This window comes from Perissodus microlepis, chromosome 14 (assembly GCF_051167445.1).
Source record: "Perissodus microlepis isolate ML-2025 ecotype Zambia chromosome 14, ASM5116744v1, whole genome shotgun sequence".
NCBI classification, from domain to species: Eukaryota; Metazoa; Chordata; class Actinopteri; order Cichliformes; family Cichlidae; genus Perissodus; species Perissodus microlepis.
In genome coordinates, this window is record NC_140474.1 from 10,234,841 (window position 1) to 10,261,439 (window position 26,599).

Here is a 26,599-nt window from a genome sequence, read left to right on the forward strand (position 1 = left end):
ACTGATTTACCTTGCATGCCGTTATTACCATGTCTGTGAACTTCACTCGGGTAGGTTGTTCAGCACAGGTGGTTCTAGTCACCAGGCAGCAGTGGAGCATATACTGTATGAAGTGTCTCAATCCAGAACAGATTGCATGCTGGCAGTTAGCTGATAAAACTACAGCAGTGTGGTGGTAGAGCTGATGAGTCAGGAGACGTTTCTTCTTCAGCTGAAGTTCAATCTGCAAAAAAAACAAACAAAAAAAACAAAACAATAAAAGTGAAAAGTCTAGCAACTATGCTTGACTGCATTCATGTACAACGAACGTGGGATGGGGGGGATTTATGAAGTCTGGACTTGTTCTTACTTCACCCCAGAGGCACATGATGACATAACCAGAGCAAGTGAGAAAAAGAAAGAGGAAATGACCATCTATAAATACAGCATGTTTCATCTGTTATGTTTTGTTTATTGGAGAAGGCAGAAGAAGTTGTCTGAAGAACATTTTTAACAGCCGTCTTCTTATTTCTGGTCAGGTTGACATGTTGTATCATAGTGAAGCTATCCAAGTCTGCCAGCAGGGATTCGTTCAGACTGAATCCTTTGGGTGTGTGTGTCTGTCTGGGTGTGTGTGAGTGTGTATAGACTTCTATCATATGTGAACAAATTAATATGGATTTATATTAGGTTAATATTGAGGTTTATTGGTCCTAAATTTGACTTGTGTGTATAAATCATAGTTATGCCACACATATATACAAACTGAGTAAGTGTGTTACACTGCAGCTGCCCTCACTTACACCCAAAACCAAAGAAAAATTAATGAGTTTTTCACCAGCTATGGCTGACCATGTAAACCTTTTCTGCTGCTGCTATTATTAGTAATATAATAATGACATTTACATATTAATATATTTACACATTTAAATCCATCTAAATGTGTAGTTAAGTTAATTGGTGACATATTCAGATCTGCACTGAATATGTATTTGCAAACCAATATATCAGTCCAAACCTAATACATATATGTGTTTTTATGTTTTTTTCTCTGTATCTATTATTGTACGATCTACTGTATAATATAAAGCGCCTTGAGGCGACTGTTGTTGTGATTTGGCGCTATATAAATAAAATTGAATTGAATTGAATATTACCATGCATTATGTCTATGTAGCACACAGGAGCAAGAAGGCAAGAGATTGAGTGTCAGCTAGTCGCTTCTCGTTTTTGGGGCGACCGTGGCTCAGGGGGTTGGGAAGCGTATCTGTAACCGGAAGGTCGCCGGTTCGATCCCCGGGCTCTCTGTCTGGTCGTTGTGTCCTTGGGCAAGACACTTCACCTACCGCCTACTGGTGATGGCCAGAGGGGCCGATGGCGCGATATGGCAGCCTCGCTTCTGTCAGTCTGGCCCAGGGCAGCTGTGGCTACAACTGTAGCTTGCCTCCACCAGTGTGTGAATGCGAGAGTGAATGAATAGTGGCATTGTGAAGCGCTTTGGGTGCCTTGAAAAGCGCTATATAAATCCAATCCATTATTATTATTTTGTATTGCTCTTCTGTGTTACACTGCACTCCTTATTGCTTGAAAAAAGCTTCCTGTTAAGAAGATAGAAGGCAGCTCAACCATATGCTTGTTTGTTATTTCTGCCAACTTATGCCAGCTTTTACTGTTTGAATAAAAGTTGATAGAAGTAAATTGGAACTCCTGGGGTTCCCTTGTCTGTTTCCTGTAGCTCTGATTCCTCATCCGTCTCTGACGGATTGAGAGGGCAGGAAAGAGCCATAGATGTGAACAGGTTTTCTCACCACAGCCAAGTTGCACTATGTGAACTGTGTGCGAGTGAACCCTGTCGAGACTGGACATAGTCCTGTGTTGGAATGAGACCTGAGGATGACTTGTGCGTCACTGTTGGCTTATTTCCTCTCCCTTTACTGTTTAAAAGCCACAGACTTAGTGATGAGGCATGCTGAAACACACGATGTGGGGAGTAACATTCCTGACATTGTTGCCTCAAGCAGTCAGAGGTAATTGTTTATTTGAATATTCTGGTGCAAGACGGCTTCAGCATGTCAGCTGCTCAGAAACAAATTGATGAGCAGCGCTGTTGTGAGAAATTGGCTGATGAATGGAGCTGCAAGTCCCAGGGTGCAGAACTTGGCAGAAAAACCTGCAGTTCATATGCCACAGTTGTATATACAGACTGTGTTTTTCTGTTACATGAACCCAAACTTCGTACTGACCCTACATACTTCCACACTTTGTTTACAGAGTTTAACCTGCAGGGTAAGGAAAGCACACAGAGAGTAATCAGCAAAATAGTCCGAATAAACACCAGAGACCTTGAATTGCCACATTTCTGTAATAGCTAGCTACGCTACACCGGGGGAGAGTTGTCCACTGGTCTTTCCTTTGCTCTGACGGTTTACCCATCCAATAGTCAATGCAGACTGGGTGATGTTTATTTGGCCCTGGGCTCTCGTTCAGTTAATAGGCAGGGCTGCACTCTTGATGAATTATCAAAAAGAAAGTGCCACATTCCTCCTCTGATGGCACTTTGAAAGTGTTATAGCTTTTTTATTGCCTTCCTCCCTTAATGAGTAGAAGGGAGCCCAATTACCAGCAGAGGCCATCAGGTTTCATCTCTGTAACACATTTCAGCCGGAGAGTATTATTATTGTTCATTAGGTTAGGGCCAGAATCTGCGTAGCTAATGAGAAAGCTCAGTAGCCAAGAACCCTCCTGTACACCAGCAAGACCACAATTCTATTAATCATAACATATTGCCTAATACTGCCTTGAGAAAGAAGCATAATCATCAATTATTATGTCCCTTTTCTTCTTCTTTTAAAGACGCATCATAGTAAGCCACACTGTGAGGAGTGTTTGTTTAAAGAGCAACTCTCAGAAGGAGTTGAGTCCAGTTGAGTACTGTTGAAAGAGACCTCTTTGTGTTTGTTGGCAGTGAGAGGAGATTGGGACTGTAGGAGGCCTGCCAACACTGCTGTTTAAGTACATACAACGTTATTGGGTTACTCCAGAGGGGGTGGGCGTAGACTCGGCAGGCTTGGATTAGCATGGGGCCAGAGAGCGGACAGCTGGGTGTTTCTGGTGGCACAGGATGGGGGTAGGCATGCGTTTATGTGTGTCCCTGAGAGGGAAGCATCGGGGAAGACGGTGAAAGAGAGAGCATGCACAGCCGCCGCTCAACCATTTTCTCTGCGACATTTACTCCTTTTCCTTTTGGGGCCATTTCTCTTTTATAGTCTGTGGCATAAACAGGGAACTGCTTCCCTGAGTGTAAGAGGGCTTCAGGTGAAAAACAGAAGCTATTGCCTCCATCATCATCCCCAGTGACTCACCTCATCTTCCAGTCTACCAGTCCCAAGTTCCCAATGTCTAATTAGCTCACCAGCACAGAACACAGGCAGAGTAATTGCGCTCAGTGTGGAAACTCAGCCCGTAGCAACCTGGCGTGTGTACACACAAAACTGCTCAAATAACGTGGTGCTGTGGCAGGCGGCCACCGCAATCTTCTCTCCTTTATTTATTCACTTACTCATCCATTGAGTCACTTGGCCCTGCTTGCCATCCTCGCTGTGATGCTTAATCAGATTTACCACACAGTTAAGACTGTTTCAGTCTTCATGTTGTTCTCTGTGGCTTTACTGCTTTTTTATTTGAACCTGTCAATCGTTCTCGCCTCTCCTCATACTTTCTTGTTGCCACAGGTCTTTTTTTTCTACTGTTTTCTTCTTGAGGACTTTTTTTTATGATAATCTTATAATTTGAGTCAAACATTCAGCTCTCTTTGATCCATTAGATACTCGAGAAAACTTTCTCACTTGATTGTTATACTATGTTTAGAAAGACTGCAGTTTGAGTCACTGAACGGAGGACCCTGGAGGTTGTCAGCCCTTTAAGCAAGGCTCAAAAAGTGAAATCCTATTTCGTACTGGCATGGGTTCACACAAATATTAGCAGATATTTATACAACTCTTTCAGTGTTATCACACAACCTTTTAGGGATTACAAAGAGTGGAAGTGAAGTGTACTTAGGAAATTGCATTGTGGCTTTGACTGTCTTTTGTAGGCTTCAGGGTTATTACAATTTTTCCAAATAAAAGACCACAAATCCTTCAGACAAAAATATTTTTGTGTGGATTGCAGATTCAGAAGAAGACACAACGTGCAGACTTGTATACTCGCAAACACAAATACATAGGGGCTCAGTAACTCTTCTCTGAAATAAATGGAGAGACTATTCACTTCCCTCTAGACAGCAGTATTTAGTAATGTCACCTGGGGCAAATGGGGAGGGGTCAGGAGTCAGGGGGCTGAAAATGGACCCATCTAACCTGCACCATCGTTCATCATGATGGCTGGGTTAAGGGAGAAAGAAACAAAAGAGGAGGCTAGATCGGAGAGGAAGACAGCTTGAGCATGGGGGTTCTCAGACCAGGTTTCCCACTATGATGGATAGAGGATGTTTAAAGAGTATAGTGCACTTGATGCTTGTGCGGCTGAAGAGCGAGGGAATAAAAAAACGAGGCTGAATGAAATGATTCATCACTAGTGAAAAGGTATTAGTTGAACTGAAGGACCAGTAAAGAGGGTAAAAAATGGGGAGGAGTAGACAAGGGGGGAAAGCGAATGACATAATCTCAGAGGTTTAAAGGTGAAGATTTGGTTAAAGAAGGGAATTAATGCCAGCTAGCAGATGGAGGATCTGCCAGGCAATGTTAAATAATCATGCTGAGTTTAAAGAGAAGTGGGTGGGATGGGTATTGTTTCGTCTTATCCCACCCCTTCAAAGTCCAATTTTTTTCCTGCTGTCTGTCTAGTGGTGGGTCTTGGGTGTTACGGGGATTATGAGTTTTGCCAGGCAGGCTGGGGTTAAGATGAATCGTTGTCCTTTTGGATCCAAGATGGTCATTATCATTCCCACATGGTGCCGCCAGATAAAGCCCCCAAAGCCTTTTTGATTCACATGGGTTTGTTGTCCGTCTCATTTTTCTTTTGTTTCTTTGTTTTCTAAGTAAATGCAGCACTGCTTTATTCCACCTCTTGAAGCTGAGTGAGGCCCCCATAGCTCATTTGTAAGTTTAACGTATATTGTTTTTAGAGCTCAGTGAGTGATAGCACTAATAAGGGAAATAACATGCACTTTCCAAAATACTGCACTTATAGCACTTATATACTTCACTTTTAAGTGAAAACCATGAGTCATAATGATTAAGGAATTACATTGTAACAAACAGTTATTTTTTTAATATCAAAGCATTTGTCATTTGTCAAATAAACACGGCAATTTAGTGTTTAATGTTATCGGATTTACTTTGTTTTTCCAAATGAATAGAATTACTGCGGGTGGTACTGCTGGTTTAATTGTAAAGTCAATGCGTAAAAGAGGATATTTGCAAAAAAGAGTTAGTATTCATCATCTTTCTCGTGTGCGGCATAGATGGTCCTTGAACAAGCACTATTTTTGTCCATAGCGAGACACAACAATGCATGTGTTTCCATCTGTCGCCTTGGTAGCAAATAACAGGGTTTAAAACCATTTCTCACATGGATTCCCTTAATGGTTGTCTCTGTCTCATTCTTCTCCAATCAGAGGCCAGTGCGATTAGCCATGTCAGTCACGAGTAAAAGCCCCTCGTATACAGTGGCTCTGCAGTTTTCAGAATGAAAAGACTTGGGGCGGGGGGACTCTCCAGTGGCAGTCTGAACACTGGAGACATTCAAATTCACATCCGCTTTTGTAGTGTCACTTCAATATTGTAGTATGGAGAAACATGTTGACATTCCTCTCCACAGGATTATTGTCAGTCTTTGTGCTGTCCATTAAGGCCATGCTACACATTATTCTGGGTAAATAATAATCCACCCAGGCTCACTGCATGACTCTCTCAGATGCAAATAGGTTTTAAATGACAAGGAGATTAAATGTCAGCTTGTCTGGTCAGCTCACTAGCAAATTTAGCTAGTCTGGACAATATCAGTTTAGAACAGTTTTGATCGGTATGTGAAAGCTGTCAGCAAGTGTTGGTGATCTGAATATGTGTGCTTATATTAGGTCATGCATGCCGATGCGAGGTGGTGTGTTGATTTTAAGGAGACGTGCTGTCCACTCTGTTATGCACTTTGCTGCAGCAAAGTGTATACACTACCCTCTTCCCATGTGCACCCATGTTTGCACAGCAGTGGACATGAGCCTTGGCTAAGAGCATCTAGGGTGCTATGATTAAGTATTAATTCAGGCATGTGATCGATTTCCTTCCAGCCTCTGAAAAAGCGCTGAGCACGGGGGGAGCAGTGTTCAAACACTGACTCGGATTAGTGTTCAACAACAGATCTTTTTTTTTCTCTTTTGCTCTGGGTGCTATGTAGAGCATTCACTGCTGAACTGACCAGACAGACCACATGCAGTTAAAGAATTATGTTCTCTTTAATCACCATCACGTGATGCTCTTTAATTTTTCCTCTCCAGACACAAAGTTGTCAGAAGGGTCACAGAATGTTACTGCTGCACACTCTTCATTTGATTAAAGGGAAAATGTGTTGTTTCTCTTTGATTGTAGGGCGAGACATACCTTTCGCTCTTTGCAAGAGTGGCAAACTGGAGATGCGTCCCTATCCCTTCACATCTCCCCCTAGCAGATCACTTGATCTCTGACCCATGCTCAGGATAGATTGACACTCATGCCACTCTGTCAGTGGAAAGGCCTTTCGAACCCATTTCTAACCCTGCAGGTCACCAATTAGGCTCTACGTCCATCATCCAGCTGGCCATCCCAGACCCCCCTTTTCCTATAGATGATAGCCTGCCACAGGGAGACCATATTGGTCCTGTCCATTTGTCTTCATCAGGAGCTATCGGAGTAGAGGCCTTCCTAACCCCAGAGGGGCCCCAACCTCTGCTCATGTCTCACTCACTGCCTCTAACTTTCCCTGAAAGGTCCATGCATATTCTTATAAACCATACCTTGAGAAGCACTTGATGGTCGGCAGAATGGCACCCTATTACAATGAAGCACTTTGTTTTTAGCATGACAATGAAGAGTGGGAATGGGGCGCAAGCAGCAGACAGCACGCTGAATAACGATAGCTTCAGAGGGGCCATGGTGCACTGAAGCGTTAGTAGGGCTTCGCCAGTATATTTCCCTGGAATTGGACAGGGTGAAACAAGACTGAAATGGCAGTCAGAGGTCAGTTAATGGGTCTGTCAACACAGCCAACATTGCGTTTGAGTTTACTGTTTTAGAAACATTTTCTACGGGGGTGTGTGCATACGTGTGAGAGTACTCGCTGGCCATCTACACCAGTGCACATACAGTTTGTGTGTATGAGGGCCTCCTTCCTCATCACTCAAGTCGAATGGACATCAGGCAGCAGTGAAATTAGACTGTCTCTCCTTCAATGGTGGACTGTCACTGCTGAGATGGAAGCAAGGTGAGCAGTCTGGTCCCAGGGCACTTTTAGTGGAGGCCCATTTTGAAGCATTTAATGTTTGACAGACAGTGTCAAAAGCACGATGACCTACAAACAGCCACACTGTCTATAAAACAGGTGTGGCAAGGCCACAGCAGGAAAGTCACACACCCATTAAATCAGGGAAGCAGTTGCTCTTTATTTTGTCTGAGGGTCTGTATTTGGCACCATCTAGCTACGGCCCCTCTTTTTAGAGAAGCTTTGGATAGATAAATGTATATGGTAGTCAGACCTTCATGTTACTAAGATATGACTAAACTTATGCAGGCATGCACATGAATTTGCACATTAATTTCAAGGTTAATCTCAAGACCGCCCTCTCCCTTTACAAGCTCGTGATTATAAGGTTTGGTAATTACTGTGGAGGTAATCTTCATACTTTTCTGTCTCTCTCACTGTTGGCATTTCCCATCACTCTTTATGTTCCAGACATGTAATATATGACTGCTTTACTCCTTGTCTTTTTTTCAGACCTACATACTAAACACTTCTGTAAACATTCCTTGTGTTCATTTTAGTGTGCAGAAAGGCATACATGAGGCTTAGAAACAGCTGGCAACACACACAGCATGTTGTGACTTTATGGTGATATTGCTCATGCACTCCCTGAAGCATCTCTTTTTCTGATGGCTAAGTGGAGTGAGGTTACAGTCTCTTATTTTATCAGGCTTTTACCACTCCTCCGCTTCCCTCTCTCCCATTACAGGTCATCCTGCAGCATCTCCCGCCGCTGTGCTTAAATGTTTAAAAGCCTTTTCCCCTTCAGCTTTACTGTTTGTTTACCTATTTATTATTTTACCATTCCCTTTATACGGCCGGTTATAATATTACTCTCGCTTCTTTTTCTCTCTTTGTGTATGACTTGTTTTTTTTCCTCACTTTGTGTCTGCTCTGATAAGTGTCTAGCCAGGTGCTTGGCCTCCCAAGTCAGTCAATGGTCCTAACACTCACAGCAGATCAAATATGTCCACTGAGTGCAGAAACAAAACTGTATCTATATCTTTTCTCATGCCCCATTCTTAGCATGCCCTGTGATCCCCTAGTTTATACAAGGTCTGGTTGTCCTTGCAGATTTAGCCACTTTAATTTGCGTTTGCCCATAAATGCTGTGTTGATTCACGACCAGTAATTTAGCGTGTGGCCACAAGAGGAGTGGATAAGGCCTGGTTCCTGGCCATTAATACTGGAGCTGCAAGCGAGTGAGAGTGGAAAGTCCTCCAGACTCCATTGATTCACCGTCTCCATGCTGCATACTGATGCAAGTAGCCCTGCCAGGGTGGGAGGGTTGAGAAAAAGATTTTCAAAATTGCCTTGGATTGACACAGATCACAGTCTACAATGAGTAGCCTTGCTGGTTCCAACTCCAGTTAGACCCCTACTCTCCAGAGGAGCGGCTGAACTATAGAAAGGCCATGTTTTTGCCTCTTAAGTTTTCACCAGCTGTCGGTGACTCTTAGTCATCTCTCAATTGTCTGTTTAGACAGAAGGCTTCAGAACAAAGTGGTGTGTATAGCAGGTGTCTTCCAGCATGCAGGCTTACCTCTAGTTTATAATGTCTTAGTAGTACATTTATAATTTCAGTCATGATGAAGATTAATAGCTCATTCCCATCAACTAATCACTGTTGATGTTCAGTGAAAACAGTCATGACCTTGATGGCTCAGTCAGACACCCAGAGGGTTCAAGCAACTTAACCCTGAGGGGTTAAAGGTTGACTAAAATGGTTAACAGAGCATAGAGTAACACCTGATCTAACCTCAGTGTGACCTGAGACCAAAGATTGACCACCAGTTGGAAGCCCAGCTAATTTGTCAGTTGGACTTTCCCACATTGCTTCAGCACACATGTGTAGGTGACAAGGTCATGAACACTATAAAGAGGCAATAGTGGCATCCTGCTGTGAATAGCATGAATAAAAATTGAAAATGCATAATGTTTTCTGGCAAAAAGAGGGGCTGAAGGTGTAGAACTTAAGTAAAAGGACTTACAAGGAGTTCAAAAGTCAAAGTGTTTCTTGAGTTATATCTTTTGTTGTCTAAAAAAAGATAGACTTTAACCAGTAAGCTTAACAACAGATTCACTTTAAGCTGAGGAACATGTGCATATGTTTGTTACGGAGGTCCCTTTCTTCTCAAACAAAGAGTCTAATGCTGCCAGCTTTGTTGAACCCCTGTGCTCCAGTATGGTGGCTGTATGTGTTGCTGGCCTATGTGTCAGTGCTGCTGAGGCCCTGTCTCCTCTCTGGGGAGTCTCCTTCCACTTGCTCACTTTATCCTCCTGCTGTTGCTGCCTTGTGGGACACACAGGCGCACAGAGCCCAGATTGAGCCACTCTTGCTTGGCCGTGCTCCATTCCTCCAACAACGCTAATTACATCTCAAATGGTAATAGATGAGGCCTCGTTAGCAGCTCTCACTCCCTTGAAAGATTCACAAACATACATCAGAGGGGCCACTGATCGGCCTGAGCTGCCTCCTTCAAAGCCGGACTTCTCAGGGAGCTGGGGGCCCGGTTCGCTAATTACTCCTGCAGTTCCACACTGTTGCCCTGCACACCGCCTGCACAGAGAAGACAGCTCTTCTCGCATCACCAGTGCTATTTTCAGTTATGCCTGGCCTCAAACCCAACCCAAACTGCATAGGCGTGTTAAATTTATAATTCAATGATTAAATTAGTTCGCTGTCTATTTTTTTTCTTTTCCGTAAACCAGCTGCTAATGTAATGACATTGCAGAAATCAGTTCTCTCATAGTCACCAACAGTTTTAACCCCAATTATAGAAACTCTGGCATGTTATCAGATAGACAAAGGATAGTTCATGGGGAAATTCTGTCTCATGATCTTACCACACTGTGTGAACAGTTTTGCATAAAACAGATGTAAAATTCTGGTTCTTCCTTCAAGTATCTCATTAAAATACACGTCCATGTTTGCACAGTGTTAATATGCACAGAATATTGCATTTTTTGTGTATATTGTTTAGTATTACAAGGCTGTATTTTGCATTTGCTACTATTGCCTTACCTGTTGAAAGCTGCCACTCCACATGATGTATCACCGTGAAGAAAAGCTGCTCTGCAAGCTTGTTAAGCTTGGGTGCATATAAGATATTGATTGGTATATACCCCTATGTGGCTGGATTCTCTTCATTGTTTAAGTGATTTAATTCCACAGAATCCCATTAGATTTCATTATCATTTGTGTTTCATTCGCCGGCTGCTGTGAAGGAGATGAAATCAACAAGAAGATTACATGCCGCTCTAATTGTGGTGTGGTTTACAGTGTGCCTGTTTGACTGCATCGATCCGCTGCGAGAAATAATAATAAAATGAAAGTAAAGCAACACAGGGAAGGAAGAGGAGGCAAGCGAGCAGGCCCTTGTTACTGAAGGAATGATGTATTGATCGCGTCTGTCAGGGTACTGTGGACTGATCAATTCTGATGGGCAAGAGGAGCCTGTTAGGAGGTCTCCTGGGTCGCCAGCGTCACTCAGGCAACAGGCAATTTGAGAGAAATTAACTCATCAAGGAAAAGAGGTAGGTGGAAAAATGGAGGGGGTGCGTGATTAATCGAGATAACAATGTGAGGATTATGTTGAAAATAATTTATTAAGTACCATAAGGTGAGCATTTTCATTTCTGTATGAATGAATAAGTGGGCCATGAACCTCCTACTCCTTACCTGTTCCACTACGTGAATGGAACCACACCTATCTTAATTTTCAGGTTTGCAACTGAAAATAGAAAGATGTAGCAATAGTGTAAAATGAAGTATTTGTGTCTGCTGTCCAGCATCCTTCCAAGGATGCTTTTCCCTTGTGTGCACTACGCCTGGTCTTCCGAGCTAATTGATAGCCTGTACATTAATTTAAGTCAGACATGAGTGGCTGCTATTAATGAAGGTAGAATTTGCTGTCCTGACAGTGAAGTGAGGGCTCACGGGAGAGTGATCTACAGCTTGAGGCACAGTCTAGAGGCAGATGCTGGAGTGGTGTAGAGTGAAGCAGCCATTACATTTTAAAAAGGCATTCACTGTGAGCTGAGAATGAATCCATTTTCACACTAAAATTGCCTCTATAAATTGGTCTAGGACCCATTTTCTGCATGTAGAGCAGAAACATGAGCAAAGTTTAACTCCTCAATTGCTTGGACAAAACTCACAGAGGATAATGACGAAGCGAGCAGCAGGGGTCACTCCACATGGCAAATGTACGATCGGGTTTGTTTATTGCTTTATATGCTCAGATCGATAGGTCCATCCACACTGGCACCCATTTGCATTTAGCCTGCGTAATTGCTGGCATTAATAGCACACATTTACAAAGTATCGTCAGCCATGAAGTGATTATGGTAATCAGCAGACGGATTTGAAAAGGCAATTTTAAACTGCATTTTTTTTTCTCAAATGAGTTGATCGACTTCAATCATCTGAGTGCTCTGCGGAAGAGTGGCCATCAATTATCTGTGTTAATGACAGGTTTTTAGCTGGACAGGGGTGTTTGCACAACAATGTGACAACGCAGTTACACATGTGTTGTTTTCTTCATGGGTGTCTGTTATTTGCACAATGCTGGAGGGTTATGTTGATATAAAACATGCAACAGTTACCTGGTGGGATCACACTTTTGTGGGCATGGTGAGGTCAGGGGGTCATCCATAGCAGAGTGCTTACATGTCACCTTTCTGCTATTTAAACTGAGGCACTTTGCCCCATCCCCGCGTCTCCCCCTTGCCCTCATATTTAATTCAGTAGCTGCCCAGAGAGCAGGACCACTGTGTCTGGGTGACTTCTCAAATGTTGTGCTAAAGCAGGGACAAATAATTTTGCCCTCCTTTTGACAGTATCTCTAATAGCTATGGTTTTACCACTGACCAAACACTCCTACTGACTCATTAATAAAGGACAGATATCAGAAGTGGATACTTTAGCCATCATTATTTACTTTTTGTGTTGACGTCCATGCTGAAATTGAGGAAGCAGTCAAGCATAAGCGGAGCTCCTGGCTCTATATTTAACGACCGTTTTTGGAGGAGGAGGATGCCTTCTTGTGGCTTGTTATGCTTCCCCCACATGCAGACCTGCTGTATGAAAATACAGCTCTCCGTCCCCGCTATCGTGGATTCAGATATTCAGTTATTCATAGCTTGAGGCTGAATAATGAAAGACGGTGAAAAAACACTTCAGTCTGTTCCTCCCTCTGCCTGTCTCTCGCCTTCTGTCTCTTGACTGGATTTCTACTTAGTTCTTAAGTCCTATTAAGGAGGTGCACCTCCACCTCCAACTCACTAACATGACATTTGATATTCAACAGCGTTAATGAAATTTGAAAATTAGTAGCGATCTTTGCTAATCAAAGATTAGGATATAAGACAGTGAATCCTCCTCTGTCGATTCACACAGAAGGCAGAATCATCCTATATATCTTTTGACATGGTTTTTCAGCCATACAGTATGCTAGGTGGGAGCCTTGGCATCTTGACAGTGATCCATGCCTTCAAAAAGCCCAGAGTGATGCGGCATATGCATACAGAAGTAGCTCTTTTGATGGCTGCGGCGGAGCAGAGGCTTGCACAGCACGGAGGCTGCAATTGCTGCCACTCTGTTCTACTCTTTTATGTGGCTGTGAGAGACGGAGGTGTTAGAAGACATGCATAAGGCTGGGACTGCGACACTGCTTCATTCTTAAGTTGTGGTCACTTATTTGTTTATTTTATTTTATTGTATTTTTTTTGGTCCGACAGCACAGCTAGTTACCCGGAATACATATTTTGAAGCAAAGAATAGACCTAGTGTTAAAAAACAGCCTTTATTTTTGCTAAATTGCATATAATACACAAGGACACACTTTGCTTACATCTTCTGAAAGCTAAATTTGATTATTTATTAACTGTTTTAAATCACAATTCATTCAGATCTTGTTGTGTAGTGGATCACCTCTGTTTCTCTGTTGACAGTTTGATTCTATACTTATTGGTGTTGATTAAGCCTCCTGTGGAGAGCACATTACCCCAGTAATTTATTCTCCATAGTTCTTATTTTTCCACTTGCACCTGCTTGGTTGTGTGTGTCCAGAAGGGGGCAGACAACCAAAAAGGCAAATCAATGTTTTGCACTGTGTTATCTGTGTGTGTAGCTCGAAGAGAACTGATAAAAGCGCACACACTAATTGGGTTTTACAGCAACCACAATCTCACAATGCTCTTTCATTACCCAGGGGACACAGTGTCTAGTTGTTTCTGTGTTCATACAGGGGGGTTACACCATGTGTGCATGCAAGTTAATGTTTGTATGTGTGGGCTTGTATCATATGTGATGTGCGTCAGCCCCCACTGATCTGAGACTGCAGTGCCTGCGTGCAATCAGGGATATCAGCGGAGGCAAGAAAAACAACTCAAGTGGTGTCTTTAGCCGCACTACAGTGAATGTCCACCCCAACAACAGGGGTTCCTCCTAATGGCTCCACAATGTTGTGCTTTGTGGAGTTAGATGAGATTTCAAATGTCATTTTATCATCACAACCTTTCAAGGACCTTTTTAAATTGAAAATTAAATATTGAATTTGAAAATATTTAAAGAAAAAAAAAAGGTTATGTCAACCCCAAATAGTCACCTTTGGATGGAGTATTAGTTGGTGATTTTCAAATGGTTTAAAGTCTGGTGTTTATACACCAAATGATGCATTTTTTATTGATTGTAATTTCCTAAAAATTTTAGGGAAAAAGTTGTGAATTTCTTTGTAGATATCCACTCCTTAACTGTCTTAACTATAGATACATTTTGAACTTATCAGCTATCGACTAAATGAAAGACAACCAAAGTAATCTTTGCACTTATTTGGAAATAATTACTCAAGTGGGCACAAATTGAACCCTGTGTTGATTTTCCTTAATAATGGCTATCTAATTACATGTTCCACACAGTAAGTAATTAGTGCTTATTGTTTGGAAACTGTTCAAAAAATCTTAACTTAATTATTTAATTTAATTTTAATTTATTTAACTTAAAATACAAATTAAATAAAGCTGCACTGATATTTCCCCATGTCTAAAATTAGTCTGCAATCTAGTCATTGCCAGCAAGTGTCTTTCAATGCCCTTAATGTTCTTTGTCTCAGAACCAGAGCACAGATTTGCATTTACTTGTTCTTGCTAGACACATCAGTGTCAAACAGTGGCAAGCGTCCTACAGAACCTACATATTGTTTTGCCAGACTAAACCCTCTTTCGTTCTGTTTTTACCAGTTCTTGCTCAGTGGGTTTACCTCATTTAATCATTAGCTAATTGCCACATTCAGTCAGTGCTGATTGATTACTGCACAGCAGCTCTTGGTTAATAGCATTGTGGGCCTATTGCTGGTCACAAACTGGATTCTCCTGTGTGGTCACATCTCTATAAAAAATGGGGACTGTAAAGATAAAGAGCACTGCATGGGTGAAAGTTGAAATGCATGTCCATGCACGCCCACACAAACACACACACAGTATCTTTTCACTGCTCTGTCTGTGCTGGAGAATCTTTGCCCTGGAGAGTTCTGGGATCACTGTGCTGTGCTGCTGTTGAGCCACTGTCTTGTCCTTGTAGGTCACTGGTGCCCTCCAACGATATCTTATCTCATCTGCAGTGCAGTCGATACTGTTGACAGAACTCCAAATAGCTTCTGATTAGAAGTTCCCTCATTAGCTTTGTTTCTTTGCCTAAATAATTAACCCCACATCCCCAGCCTACAGAGATGTTTATGGTACCAGCGTGGTATGAAGCAGTGCGGTTTCATCTCCCTTTTGATGGAGGAGAGAAATGGAGAGGCTGAGGAAAGGGAGGGTTGAGGGATAGAACGGGAATGGTTTAGACACACTGCTCTGCACTGATCCTGAGCATGGCAGCCAGTGGTGTGTTTCAGATTGTTTTCCATTTGCATGATAATATGAGCATGGATTGACTCACACAAACACACACAGACATTCACACATACACACACACATAAATGCACACCCGGGTTATTACATACAGACTGCTGCTTTATACAGGGCAGATTACCTGAGTGAGCATCCTTGGTTTTACTCCATGCCCTGAAATGAATGAAATTCTCACCATTAGCACACAGGTTACATAAGCCCAGTGTACAGGTATATCCAGCTGCACTAATGCTGTAAGCTGATTACAGATGGAATTAAGACAATTACTCCTCTGTACAACAGTTAATGTGACTGAGACAGTGGGAAAAAAACTAAACTAAACTGTGATATGGATCCTCTCAAAAATCCACAAAATAACACCAGAGAAGCTGTAACTTTATAAATCCTTTAAATGCTCCACTAAGCTGGTTAATGTCAAACATCTAAGCATTGTTCATGCATTTATAAATGCAATTTCAGATTGCATTCATATGCAATTACATGTCAAGCATAAACATGTCAATTATTATGTGTTTCTTGTTGTGTGATATTTTTTAAATGTCTTTTCATCCGTCCCCTTCTCATTATGAAAATAACTATTTTTTTGGAAATTTGGTAAAGATCTTCACTTGTACTCAGGGTTAAAGGGATTAGATGCCAAAAGTTAAGATCGCTTTGTTTGTCTTTTTGTTTTTTACCATACTCAACAAACATGTGAATGTGTTAATGTGAGGAAATGTATGCCAATGTGTAATAGGATGTAAAGGGATAAGGTGATGTTTTCTATATCCAAAAAACTGAAAACAAAACATATACAGGCCCTGACTAATCATCAAGAACAAAGTGAGACTGTGACCTTATTTTACATTGGAGTCTTTGGTGCCCACTTATTAAATTCTTTTCAAATCTTCGCTGTATGATATAAACAGCTGCTTGACTAGTTGGTCTTATGTCCTCAAGGTGTTAATTCTGGTTTTATCTCAGGAGCTTCAAGGGAATGTGCATGAGAGCAATTTCTGCCATTTCAGTGAATTATAGAGTGATCATGCTGTTATTAGTGCTGTTGGTGTATAACTCTGCTGCGTGCAGGGCAACTGCTTTCCATACAAACTGACAGACTGCAGCACAGAAACCTCAAATTGCAATTTGTATATGTATGAGTATGTGGTACTTAGGTGAGGCTAATGTAGCAGTGATTTGCTGAGCAGGCAGAGGCACTGCTACAATTTATTCCAAGTATTTAGATGTTATGTGCAGCATTCAATCATGCTTCAGCAGACACACATAAAACGTATTGGGGATAATAGTTGCGCTGGTTGTACAGAGGGGAGTTTTCGAATGCGCTGCCTAAGTGGTGAATTGCTTTACTCCCTCCGTCATAAACAGCGTACACATATATACAGTGGAACATGGAAATGATTAAAAAAATACCTGCCCATGGATGAGGCTGTTGTAAAGGTCATCTCTGTATCCAGTTTAATTTTTGCTCTCCCTCAAGAGTTAAGATCTATAAAGCGATCAATAAATCTCTTTAAATGTCTCTGCATCCAGGCTGTGTGTGTGATTTAACACCCTGCCTCTTCTGCTTTCTGTTCACCTCACTGACAGACCTCAGCCTTCCTCTGCTCACAAATCTAACTGTATCACCTCCTGCCTGAGCCATCCACATAGAAAATGGTCAGACCTTTACATTTGATGGATAACAGACCTGGTTCAAAGTCCTCTGGAAGGTTCTGATTCAGAACCATCAGATGATTCCTGATACAGAAAATGTGTCACCTGTGATCTACAGCGGGGAACAACGTGTCCTTAGGTGTGGGATTCTTACTTTCAGGGAGTATTGATTGAAGGACAGATGATCTGAAGAGGCCATTAGGAGGATTGAGGAGGGGAGAAAAGGCAAGGGAAGAGTGTGATGAACATGCACCCCTCTAATCATTATGCCGCGTCCAACACTGCCTACAGCATCAACCTTACATGCCGATCTATACGCCGTAAAGTAGAATTATTTCAGAAGTTACAGCAGCACTGTGAGTGTTCTGTTCAGTTCATTTAAATTCTTGTTTGTAGCCATTTGCTGTTACCATGTTGCAGGGCTGGCTCTGCATCTGCACCAATACACACATGACTGCACACCACTGATGGGTGGGGCACTGTCACAATGAGCACAAGGAGACACAATAATGGCATACATGCACAAACACACCAAATTTTTTACAATGTCTCCTAGTATCTTCTTAGTCCAGGATGTAGATTGGTGTCAAGGGAGGACAGCTGAGTATAGTAAACTGGGCTATCTACAGCTGTTGCAAACGCCTTCTTTCCTCCTCCAGCTTGTCCTGCAGAATGTTATGAAGCACACTTGCACTTGGGGCTCATCAGGCCAAGCTAGATAAAAGCTGCTCAACTCCAGCAGAGAGCTTAATTAAAACGGGGCTGCCATAGCAGAGTGACACCTTTTACAAGCTCCTAACGGCGCTCTGCTCGCCGTTACTGCCAATCCAATTATAGAGCAAAACAATAAAATAGATACACAAGGAGCTGCAGCAAACAGGCTGGCATAAAGAGAAAGACAGGGATGCTGTTAAAGGTTTTATAAAGATTTGCAGAGTGGACATAGGTCTAGACTGCAGAGGTTTCCTTTTTCACCGGAGATGCCGATGTAAGTATATGCCACACTGGATAAGAAACTACTTCCGTGTGTGTTTCTGTGTGCATGTGCACACTGTGTCTAAGGTAGTCCTGCACTGTTCTTTCAGCAGGGACACAGTTCAGCAGCTTCCTGGGATTATATTTCCCTGTGGAAGGACACTACCTCAATGTCATCAGGCCAGAACTTACACAAATATGCTGAAGAGATGCACACACAGCACCATTATCATCGCACAGTACCCACAAACAGCATATCAGATGTTCGTTTTTTCAGGGCCAGCAATGGAGCTACTCTTTCGGTTCGACAGAGTGTCACAGCTGGACTTGTGACATCTGTTACACTTGAACAGTTACATGGAAAAAAATCTGTGGGGGGTAATACATATTAACTCTAACCCTGCAGGTAAGAGGGGGTGATGGTGAGGATAAAATGTAATAAGATATTTTGTAGTATAGAAGGAGAAGATGACAGGCAAAAGATGTATGAATTTTAGTATTAGAGCCTGAGCGAACTCTGGAATTCAATTTGTATACTGGGCACCTTGTTTTAGCGAATCGTATCCCTGATAAGAGCTAATGGAGTCAGTCTCAGCTAGTGATTGGGAGCCGCTTAACTAAATTTGCTTTTCCAATTGTTTCAAAATCCAACTTATGACTCACTCCATGTCATATATACGGAGATAGGGCTGATGCAATAGGAGACTGATTTCTGCTGGAGGAAACATTAACAGGGGCATTTGCCTGCTGCAATACTTCCGCTCTTCCTTTTTAGCTTCTCACTTTACTTCCTCTCTACTCTTGCTTTACCCGATGCAGGAAGCAGACCCACCTGCTCAATCATGATGCCTCACTACCTCTGTCCGTGCTGTCTCTTTGCTGGAATTGGCAGAAAATCAATCCCACTCTCATCTCCAAACCCCCCACCCTTCATCGCGTTCCTCCTTCACGTCTCACTCCCCCTTCTGGCTGCAAAGTGTCCATTCTGGACTGAGCACAACCATCAGCACAACATCATGCCTTATCAGAGCAGGCACAAAGGCCCATGGGCACATTGTTCATCAGTATCAGCCAGCTCCAGTTTCAGCATACTGCCTGCATCTGCCAAGCCCCCCAAACACAGTCATGACCATAAACAAGACAACAGACTGAAAACTGGAGCGGCCACCAAAATCATTTTGGGGAAAAATGCATCTTTAATTGTAGTGCCTGTTAATTACGGAGTGCTATGAGAATGGGAAAAGATAGAGATGAGGATATAGCCCATCATCATTTATTATGTAAATGTATTCCATTTGAGACACAATTAAGTGATTAGAATGCTGTCGCTCTCTGCTCTTTCTTCTCCTTGTCCTCACTTGTCTTTTTCTTTGCTTTTCAGCATATTACTGTAATGAAGCCATTACTTCTTCAAGTGAATTTTAATGAGTTTTTAAATAACATTTTAATGAGCTATACATTACCATAAAGCATGGATTAGGCTAAATTGAATTTTGCGTGTGTGCGAGCGTGTGTGTGTGTGTTAGTATTGTTAAGGAAAGAGGTTCATTAAGAGTTAATTATATTGTTTCTCAGGAGCCACACCACAGATTTTTCTTGGCCTCAGATTTGCCCACTGTCCTCTTACTGTCATTACTGTGCTGCTCAGGGGCTTGTTAGGCCAAATTAGGGGTGCTGTTTGAAAAATTAGCTTTGATTGGGGCTGCTGTTTAAATAAAGATATTTGTTTCGGCTTATCTACTTAATCAGAGGTCGAAGCTCCATATGAGGCATGAGTGTGATGGAATGCGCTCTCTTCATTTACATTCAGCCCCATCTATTTAGTCCCTTTGTACTCCTCACCACCTCTTCAGTTTGACCTTGATCAGGCATCCTCTCGTTATCCCCTGTTGTGTTGTGTTATGTTCATTCTTTTTTCTCAGTGCTCTCACCAGGGCACAGGAGCACTCTCTCTTTTATTCCCTCCGAGGCTCTATTAAAGATCCACATTTCATACGGTATCCCCCCAACTATAATATCACTGGCAGCCATATGAGTCTCTTTACTTTCACTATTTTCCATATTCCACGAATCTTATCTGCGAAAGTGTCAGTGTTATTTACAATCCCTTAGCGCAGGATTTGCAGATAGGGAGAATGGTGGTGATCATATCAGACTTGGCCATGGTCTGTGGAGGATGACTGGGTGTGAATGTATACGGCTTCATCTGCAGAACCTCATCTGCAGTCAGTGCAAAGAGAGAACACTGACAAGCCAGTGAAAGTGAGTGTAGGGGGCAATATGCAATTCATTGGACAACACTGGGATTGGGAAAAAATGATTAACAGAGAACGCAGCAGAGTGACCCCTGATGATGGAGAGAATAAGGCAGACAGAGAGATGGATATTATTTGTGCTAATGATGAGCGTCTCTATCAAGCTCTCAAAGGAGGCACAGCCTTGGGCATGGCCAGACAGTCATATTTTCGCAGCTGTTTCTGTGGTCTGACCTGCAGCCCCTCAGTGGAGGGATATAGGGGATATGTGCGAACCTGCTGCTTGCCTGCCTGCTGAGGGGGTAATTTCTGCATCTGGATGAGGGGCAAAGGTTAGCTCTGGCCGGTGGGAGGGCAAATGAGCGAGTCAAACCTGGAGAAAAAGCTTGCATCCAGACAAATGGAGCATATCTCCTTTCAGTGTGGTATAATATAGTGTGGCATTATCCTTCTCCTGCCTTCAGCATCAACAGCAATACAAAACATCAGTGACAGTACATACAGTAGGTTTGCTTTGTCAAGTGAGATATATATTGTCTATCTTCTCTAAGGGTGGGATTGAAAGTGGTGGCATTGTAAAAGCACTCTACCAGATGAACCGCAAAAACCACTCCAATGAAATGATATTATAGCTTGGAGCTACCTCTCTATAGCTCTCCTAGTTTGTGTGTGCATGGTTTATTTTCTAATCAGAGTGTGGGTAGAAGGTGGTGGGTTTGGGTGCCGGGGTGTGGCCCCAGGCTTCTAACTGTTGTAATCTCACTGTGCGTTTCTGAGCCCCTGACCCAAGAGAATATCTATGAAAGCACAGAGGGTCTGTTCTACCATTAACGGGGAGGGAAGAGTAATAACAAGCACACAAACATACACAAATATTCATATTTGCAGTATCACAAAGAGATATGAAAGCCGGCGGCTTTTAAGACTGCTTCACAGTTTGTCAGGGTTGATGTGTAGTTGTTTGTGTATGTGGGGAGCATCTATCAAGGTGATGTGAATGTCAGAAATAGGTCTCAGACGTCTGTGGTGTTGTGGCAGTGAGCACAACCTTTGTGAACCAAACCGAGGTGCGCTCCTGTAGGTGAGTGTTTGTCGGCACTTATCTCGGTATGCAGGCTGGACGCTTCAGTCAAGGCTCCCCACTAATCTTTCTGACAAGCAGTGTCACCCTCCAGTGACTAATATCTTAGGTGGAAGAAGAGGGGGCACTGCACAAAATATTTCCCCTCATGCTGTCCTTGCCCTGCCACCCCTGTGCTACGATGCTTGTTGTGTGAGCTGTCATCTATCTGTGTCCAGCTGATTTTTGTGTGCTGAGTCTATCTTAGCTAAAAACACGCCTGCATATAGACCTTTCTAATGGTTGCTGGCATCGGCCTCTCCTGCCAATGTAGCACAGTCTGGCTTACAAAGTAGCTGTGTGGGTGTCTCCTTTGTGTTTTTGTGTTGGCAAAGACCTCCACTCTCAACCCGTTGGCTATTTTACAGCACAAGTTGCAACCTGACTCCGTCCCCTTTAAGTTGGAGGTGTTGAAACCATGCCAGCTGAAAAAGCTGCAAATTTGCCATGCTTTGCCCCCTGCCTGATGCTCTTTCATTCAAATCAACCCACTCCTCTGATATTTAGGAAATAAATAAATAAATAACACACGAGCGGGAAAGGCATATTAATATTTTTCAGACATGGGTTCTTTTTAGCCCGCAGCCAGATCGACAGATGTAGCACTAGTCAACAGAGGGAAGGGAATGTAAAAATATATAAATATTAATAAGCAAGTAAGCGAGCGAGCAGAGTTTGTGGCTTCCTGGTACTTCATGGGAGGTGAGGTTTTTCGGCTGAAGAAGAGCTCAATGTTTCAGGGGAAGAGAAAGGTAATTACTTCACGTCTGTTGGCTGATTCAGGCCTGAATGCCTACAGGGCCTCAGAGTTGGAGCAAGAGTTCAGCTTCTGACGGAGACATACAGACCCACTAGTCGATGTTAAGGTACTAATATAAAATCATTCCCTCACAATAGCAAGCATTGTTCCACCCATTGCATTGCCTCTGGGCAAATGAAGCCATGGTAGAGATACAGGCTGAAATTGTAATAAAGGAGGGCAAATGTTAAACTGAGAGGATGAAAATCTGAGCTGTAGGTGTTTTTTAACTGTAGGCTGATAACCTTGATGACTGCAGTTAGGATTAGACAGTTTACCAAAGTGTATTTGGGTTGGCCCATCCTCTCATTTACTTAGTAAATGTGTCTGGTGAGTATTTTCTTGGTATCAGCAAGCCCCGAACCTGCACACAAAGCATAATCCTCTCGCCAGCGACATATCTGTTTATTTGCTCCTAGCTGTTTGTAACCTAATGTTTATCCTGCCTGCAACAAGTGCATGTGTGTATATCTGTTGTTCTTTGTTTGCTGGAGTGTGTGACTACTCTGTTTTTATTTATTTATTTTTCCATTTCTATTCATCGCATATTTATTTAGATTGCAGTGCAGCGATGCATTTACTGTGACGTACTGTGCCGTATTAGATTAGATTAGATAGCGTGGCACGAGCGCCGTAATGATGCACCTAATGCGTGTTTCTTTTGTCACTGTTCTGTTTCAAAGGAAATTGATTCTGACAAAATCCCATGGGTGCTATCAGCAATGAATGGAAAGGAGCAATTAAATCCAATGTGATCTTGAAAACAACAGCCTATGTATGGTCCAAACCAGACTATGATTTTAAACAGCAGGGCATCTGTTTGTAATGCAAATACAGAGAGCCCATTGGTGGTGGCTGTTCTACCCACACTGGTTAGGGGGACCGGCACACTGGAGCTGGCTAATTACCTTAGCTTTTTAGATTAGAGGTCAGCCCTGCATAAGAGAGAGAAAATCTCTATCTCTGCCTACTCTGTATTCTCTCTTATTACCCCTGTGTAAAGGTTTCATTTGAATTCATGTCACACTAAAGTCCCACTCTATACCCCTGTGCATCCCCAGGATAATTGGGTTGAAAGCTTCCTCTATTCCTCCACTCTCCTTCCCCTTGGTCTAAATAAATAAATAAGAAGACAATAGCTTTGTGGCTTTCTGTAGATAGGGTAAGAAAAGTGAATGAAGAGATGAGAGAAGCCTGGAGTGCAGGGACCAGTTATCCCCTCTTATAATCCTGGCGCTCCCTGCCATTGTCCCTTGTGCCACATGGAATTTACATAAGGACCTGTGGTGCTGCCCTTAATTCAGCCCTCCTGAAGTATCTTCAAATATCTCCCAACAAGCTCAGTGCTTTCATCAGTAAGCTCAGTCAGTCATCAGAGGGATCGTGTCCCTCACCGCTGCACTGATACCAAACTTCCTAAAGTGCTACTCCAATTTATTGGATTTATTAAAGACTAAATAGGGAAAAAATAGTTTCATTTCACACATCAGGGAAGCCCCAGCTATTTTTTCAGTACATTAGGTCTACGTTATTTTCATTCATTCATACAGTAGGTGTGTGTTCTGAATACATCAGTGACTCAGGGTTTAATTTCTCACAGTTAGTTTGGCATGATTGTGCTTTCATGTTTGTACTTCTGTGCTTCTTGGTGTGTTTCACTGTGACAGCGACTCCCCTTGTTTGTTAATGAGCTGCTGTTGTGTGTTTCGCTGAACACTTTAGAGGGGGAGAGGCGATCCCCGCTATGGCGGGCCTACCTGAGGGTGATTAGATGCAAGGCCACAGTTGTTCAATAGGCCACCCACTGTTTTTGTGTGTTAGCACATATGTTGCTGTGTGTAAGAGTACATGCCGAAGTGAAGCGCTGTTGCACCCCTGTGAGCTCTCACAAGTGAGTGACACCAGGCTTTAGGGCATTCTGACTCTGTTTGTTCTGCTCCCTCCACAGGGACCTCCATTAGCTCCAATTAGCTTTCACTTCTGCTCTCCCAGTCAGATGAAGCTGTGCATCCCATTTAAATAGCCTAGATAACCGATGCATACACTCACACTATGTTGTGCAATTAACATAATACACAGAAAGGCAGTTTCAGAATGGTAAGCTGGATTTCATTCAGGCAATAAAATCCAGCCAAACCATATCTACTAACACTGTACTCTTACTCAATTTGCTGCTCTTTTTTTCCCTCAGTGCTGAGAGATGACTTTCGACAAAACCCTACGGATGTAGTGGTGGCAGCAGGAGAGCCAGCAATCCTTGAGTGTGTCCCTCCCAGAGGGCATCCTGAACCCACCATCTACTGGAAGAAGGACAAAATTCGAATTGACGATAAGGATGACAGGATCACTGTGAGTATCGTAGCTATTTTTTTTAATAACGGGAGAAAATAAGAAGAACTATTATCAGTGTCTACTGTGAATGTTGCTATTAGTGTCTGGGAACACAGGAAAGAGCTTTTGCTTCTGGAAATGTCTGCCACTGAGCACAGTTGGCTGGGCAGTCATGTGTTTGAAGCCAGTGAGGGGGAAAAATGCTGCTTTTGTGTTGTCCAATGATTTGACAAGGACAGAATTCAGATGTGTAAAAGCTTTTAATTTATGAGTTTTTTAATCTATTTATTTATTCATTTTATTTTTTAGATTCGAGGAGGGAAACTAATGATCTCCAACACAAGAAAGAGTGATGCAGGCATGTACATCTGTGTGGGTACCAACATGGTCGGCGAAAGGGACAGCGAGACAGCACAAGTCACTGTATTTGGTAAGGATTGCTTCTTCAGGCCTCCTGAAATGTATCTTCTCAGTTATTTGGCAGAGTGACATCCATCCATGTTACTGTATACTCCTGAAAAGAAATACATTGAAGCCAAGTTTTCTCAAAGCTTAATAACAGTGTTTCTTTTGCTACACTCTCCCATCTGAGTTGCATGCAATCTGGAGCACATTTTTGTGTTGCCCATTAAACTGTCATGAGGTTATAAAGAGCCAGAGTGAACGGTAATAAATAGGTTAGTTCAATAAACGCCAGTTCTTATATTTCCAATTAAGTTACAGGTCCATTTAGTGCACTGTTGCTGTATATTTGTGCCTCACGGAGGAACAGAAATATCAGATAATGAACAAAATATGAGTAATTAGAGGGATAATTATGTCGGAACTGGGCAATGTGAGAAATAAAGCAAAGCCAAATCCTAACATAATGAAATTGTGCTTTTTTTTTTGTGCCCATGCTGCAGAGAGACCAACCTTCCTCCGGAGGCCAATCAACCAGGTGGTCCTGGAAGAGGAAACAGTAGAGTTCCGCTGCCAGGTGCAAGGAGACCCCCAACCCAATGTACGCTGGAGGAAAGATGACATTGATGTTCCTCGTGGGAGGTATGTACTTTTACCGGAATATTCTCCAAATGGCAGCGCTTTAAGTAATGAGATGAATATAAGCAAGCAGTTTAAATTGCATGTGTGTGTGTGTCTGTCTGTCTAAATGCCAGCTTATGTGTTAAGTTCTAATGTGACAGACTGCACTTACTGCAAAGGCACTAGTGTCAGTCTAAGTGATTGTTTCAAACTAATGCTAACTCACACTGCCAGCTCTCACCTGGTGTGGCTGCCAGGGAGCAATAAATACCCCTATTAGGCTGTACACAATGCACATTAACCATTCTGAGGAAAAAAAAACATTCTACCCGTCGATGCCAAAAAAGTCAGGCAGTGTCTCATGTCATGGACGAGGTCTGCATGAAGACAAACAGATACGGAGCTAAACAATTAAATCTGACTGACAGGTAAGTGGGCACGGGAGGCTGAAATGTAGACATTTAGAGAAGCAGAAAAAAAAAATCTGCCAGGTTGTATAACAGACAGGTAGAGACCGATAGAATGACAGGAGATACAAAGAGACAGAGTATAGCAGCTGACGTGACCCTCAAGTGTCTATGTACAGGTGCAGCTGTTCAGGGGAATTCTTGGCATAGACACCAGAAACCTGGAAGATAATCATTACCTCCTATACACGTTTAACCCCGTTCAGTTTGTGTATCATCACAGACATGATGCACACGTTTACTCATACTTGCAGAAATAGAAACCGATGTAAGGAAAAAGCAATAAAAGTCTACAATTTGGAGAGAAACTCTAGCACCACTGCCAACTTTAGGCTATCTGACTTCCTGTAAAAAGCCACTGACGATATAGTGATACTGTTCGTTCTGGGTCCTGCGTGTTGGCCTGTTTCTTCCCATGAGTCACTTGACTTACAGTCAAAAGCAGTGTCATTGTTAGAAGTGGACTTCAAAGAAACCGGTATACTGTCCCCAGCCAGCAGGCAAGTCACACACTGCTTGGATCACCTCATAACACGTACACACAGTGGACCTGACTTCTCTCAAGGCTAGCTGCAGAGCTGAGCGTAGGCGG

The 26,599-nt window shown here is 42.6% G+C and overlaps 1 protein-coding gene across 8 annotated transcripts in view; it reads left to right on the plus strand.

Moving 5' to 3' along the window:
- The window catches only part of robo2 (roundabout, axon guidance receptor, homolog 2 (Drosophila)), a 265,284-nt gene that overhangs the window by 179,976 nt on the left and 58,709 nt on the right, over positions 1-26,599 (plus strand). For all 8 annotated transcript variants that reach the window (XM_084950516.1, XM_084950518.1, XM_084950519.1 and 5 more), the window contains 3 exons: positions 24,378-24,535; positions 24,827-24,947; positions 25,423-25,561. In XM_084950516.1, the coding sequence (XP_084806642.1) occupies positions 24,378-24,535; positions 24,827-24,947; positions 25,423-25,561 (418 nt within the window). The remainder of the gene's footprint in view (positions 1-24,377; positions 24,536-24,826; positions 24,948-25,422; positions 25,562-26,599) is intronic.